This window comes from Pundamilia nyererei, unplaced genomic scaffold, assembly GCF_000239375.1.
Source record: "Pundamilia nyererei isolate P.nyererei 1_Seehausen unplaced genomic scaffold, PunNye1.0 scaffold00008, whole genome shotgun sequence".
NCBI classification, from domain to species: Eukaryota; Metazoa; Chordata; class Actinopteri; order Cichliformes; family Cichlidae; genus Pundamilia; species Pundamilia nyererei.
In genome coordinates this window covers 4,562,346-4,566,473 of record NW_005187409.1, presented here as the reverse complement: position 1 = coordinate 4,566,473, position 4,128 = coordinate 4,562,346, and the positions used below count along the sequence as shown (strand labels likewise).

At 37.5% G+C, this 4,128-nt stretch overlaps 1 protein-coding gene across 1 annotated transcript; it reads right to left on the bottom strand.

The window, feature by feature from the left end:
- Window positions 1-43: 43 nt before the first annotated feature.
- Window positions 44-4,007, bottom strand: rnaseh2c (ribonuclease H2, subunit C). Its single transcript, XM_005723070.1, has 5 exons — window positions 3,933-4,007; window positions 3,068-3,222; window positions 2,155-2,267; window positions 1,941-2,060; window positions 44-1,440 (listed from the first exon to the last, which is right to left on the bottom strand). Exons 2-5 carry the CDS (start codon window positions 3,219-3,221, stop codon window positions 1,417-1,419), a joined length of 411 nt encoding a protein of 136 aa, XP_005723127.1. The 5' UTR covers window position 3,222; window positions 3,933-4,007; the 3' UTR covers window positions 44-1,416.
- Between the last annotated feature and the right edge of the window lie 121 nt (window positions 4,008-4,128).

Sequence of the window (4,128 nt, the reverse complement as noted above, 5' to 3'; positions counted from 1 at the left end):
GGTGGATGACAGGTTGTGTAAAGCGCTTTGGGGTCCTTAGGGACTAGAAAAGCGCTATACAAATACAGGCCATTTACCATTGTTGCATCAAAGACGTATGTTTGTTAAAATTATCAGAGATGAAAAAGATGTCTAAAAATATTAGTCATGTGACATACTATACCACTTATGCTTTATTAACTCAAAACAAACACAAAGGTTTTATTTTTTTATTTGTTAAATTTGTATGACTGCTCTTTCAGTGCCAGAAAGTTGATTTTTGTGCCATTTTAAACCCCCAAATGTGAGCTCAAACTGTTTTGAAGTCACTTTGTCAATACCTGACTTGTTTCTTTCTTGTTTTCATTTCCTTCCTCTTTATCTCCAATGCAGTAAGTGTCAAATGAGGAACATAAAGTAACTGATCCAGAAATACTGAAGTTGCATCTGAAAATAATGGAAATGGATAAAGGTGTTAAATTAACTTTTTTATTTCCAGTGACCTGCACAGGATTGGATTTTACATTGTAGTTTACTGCAAGTTATGCTCCCAGCTCTGTGCATGTCCGGTCGTAACGTCTGTGTCTTATCACCACACATTTCAGACTTTGTTTGACATTGTTCATTAGATACAATCAAATGTTGTCAAGGAGACAAAACCCTGAACGCTCCTGGCCAACATTTCTTGATTAGCTAACAGGTTGATTAATCTCATACCAGTTTTACTTCTGTAATTTGACAGAACAGCATATCGTCTCAAGTGCTTGAAAAGAAGGCAGCTGGACTTCTTTATGTTCTTCTTGCCTCTCATCCAAGCGGCTTCATCAGCTGTCTGAGAGTCTTAGTGGGGACTGTATCCTTGGAGGTGGACCTGAGGGTCATTTACGCATTTGCAATGAATAGTTTTCAAGCACTTGAAACTACCATGACTGAGAACCACCACAGTATCGACACACTTGAACACATGCAGTTTTCTGCCTTCTGTTTAAACTTTAAGTTAATGTTAAACACTCTTTCATTCTGCACCACCTTAAGTGTATTTGTATGACAGCTGCTGTGTGTCGTTATTACCATACCGTTATCATATCATAATTGCAGTTAATACATATTAGAGGGTTTTATAGTAGCCAGTCTACAGAATCTAAATGTGCCCTTGTGAATAAACAGTGTTGAGTAGAACGTGCCACATGAACATGGTAGTTTTTTCAGTGAATAAAACATTGCACACTTTGGTCAGTGACTTTTATTTATTTATTTTTTGTTCACTAGAAAAAAAAACATGTCATTAAAGATATATACAAAGGTTGTGTAACTTATTGCTCTGCAAAAGCAACACTTACTGAAAATATTTCTTAAGCCTTTCCACCAGTTATCATGAATAACCAGCAAGCGGCGCATTTCATATGTAAAATGCTGAGGAGACATCAGGCGGCTTCTTCAGTCTTCTACTGGAGCGTGGATCTGTGAAGGGACAAAATATCAGGACAAACCTGCAAATATCTGAAAAGATTTCTGTCTGTGTCTTTTGCATTTTCATCAGTTGAATTAAACACAGTTCCTCCACCAAAGAGAATGAGCCTCAACTGAGGTTTTCAGTGCAGTGTAATTTGAGTTTACAAGAAAACGTTATATTTATGAAACCCGGTGAACATGTACTGAATAGCCACAGATGGAAATGTAATATAGATCCAGGAAATAACTGGTAATTAACTCAGAACAGCAGCTTCAAGCAACAACTGGTATTACATGCTTAATTTTTTGTAGGATGTGATTAAAGGTGACTGAATAGTATATGAACCTGCTCCAAAATACAGCCAAGGGTATCCCAAGCTTGTTTGGGTCATATTTCACCAAAAAAACACACATTATTTATGTTAAATGTATTAAATATTAATTACTAGGAGACAAAGTTTGGTTTGATCTTGGATTAATGGATCCAAGAGGGGGAAAAAACAACTCACTGCCTCAGCCAAATCAGGCCAATCCATTGCCATCACAATAGTATCGTCTGAATTAGGAGGTGTTTCCAGGTTCCAGTAGGTCATTTTGTCAAATACAGAAGATACTTTCACTGTCCTGTCCTGAAAACACACATAAACACAAGTTACAAAAACCTCATCTACGCATCTGATTTTATGAAATAGTTCTTGGACCCACAACTCCAGTGGTATTTACCTCCTGGTCTGAGCCGGGTTTGTTGATCTCTTTCAGTACCAGCCCCGTGTAGCCCTGCGGACAGCTGATCTCCTGCCCCTTTAACCCACGTCCCCTGAATGACACTGACTTATCTGCAATGTGAAAGGAAAAAACAAAACAAAGCATTGAGGATTCTTGATGTGTGCTGTGTAATGCGCAGTTTTCTTTCCTAAAGCACCTACTTGTCGCCTCCAGTCTGTCTAAACTGATCCTGTAAGGCTTTAACTCACTCTCATAAGTCTTCGCATAACATCCCACTTTTAAAGTTTTTGAATTGTTTAAAATCTTGGGTCTCACTTTTATGACCTTACAGGTTGAGGTCCCCACATATTTTGTCAAACTACTCCACTTGTGTTCTCAAGTCCTTAGGTAGGGGTCTTCTTGTGATTCTGCAAACCCATTTGAAAACTAAATATGATAGTGACTTCCAAACCTCCAAAACTAGGGAATAGTTTACCACTTTCTACACACACCCTTTACTCTGTGGCATCCATTATAATGAAGCTTAAAACTCATCTGTTCAGACAGACATTCGGGTAGTGTTCATATGTGTCCACTTTGCTTTAGCATATGCTGGTTTTTGCGCTTTGTTAGTGTTTTCTGTCTCAAAAAGGACAATAAAGCTACATTTTTATTACTTAAGTGTTAAATAGCAACTCACTTTAACTAAAGATTCCCAAGAATTCTTAAAAACCATTCCACTTTTACCCCCAAAACAAATTAATCATATCAGAAACAGCAGTTATTAAAAAAGCAGCAAAAATAGTTTAAAACCAGGATACTGGCAGCTGTTTGCTTTATTTACACATTTAGTGATCTTTTATCTCTACATTTTTATCTGTCCACTGTGGATTAATCCATATTAGCAGATATCAAAAGATTTTGTGTTTACCTTGTTTCTGGTCTTTGGTGGTAGCAGTGAAGTATTGGTTGACCTGTGCTGGCCCATTGTGTTCAATCTCACATGGCATGAGGTGGACTGGAGCTTGCGGTGCCTGTCCCACTGATGATGCACAAAGTCGAATAACACTGGAATTACAGGACATCCTGCAGCCAGGAGACAGAAGAAAAAATAAAGTACATTTTTAGTTTTTAATTTAACCTCAGTCTCTTTTATCAAACACAGTCACAGACTACAAAAAAAGGGGGAAAAAATTGTATGTGAGACAAACTGAGCCACAAAGTTCAGCCTTTAATCTGAGTGTTTTTCTGCAATTAAAATAATTTTTCAACTGCAGATGTCACTATAGGTTCACAATAGTAGTGGTTTTTTTTAGCTCTTATGTCCAGCACACTAGTGTACTCAAAAATAAAACAAACAATGAATCATCTGCAATTGATTCAGAACTCATGATGACTTTAATGTTACTCCACCTGTTTACAGCTTTTTCTGTTGTTCTGCCAGCCTACTTGTCTGATTGCCTGTCAACCATAACTGTCTGTCAGACCTTCAGCTATGTAATCCATGCATCACAGCACAGGATGAAACTTTTTGGTGGACAGCTTTCAGTCTGCCTGAGTATCTGAGAGCAGCCAAAAGTAATACTTACTTTAAAACAATTATTTTTTTTCTGGCTTTCGATAAGAATGGTTATTTGTTGATCTCCATTTTTCATACACAGAATACGACATACTCAAAGTGAGCACATGTATGTTTTCCAAAGAATCCCAGAGAAAAAAATAATTCCTATTAAATAACATACAACATGCAATAAAAGTCTTACGTTTATTTAAAAGACATATATCTCCACCCTTACCTTTCTGCAGTTTTCCAAACGTGAAACGTTAAACTGGATCTTTTCCGGTAAACAACAAACACAGCTTGTGATTGGACAAAACCTTCTTCTTCTACGCCAGAAGATATTTTGGCGGTTTTTTTCTGCTCAGCCCCAGAATAGCGCCTCCTCCCGGTGAAGCTCGATGTTTTCGCCCTTGAACTGTGAATCACACTCG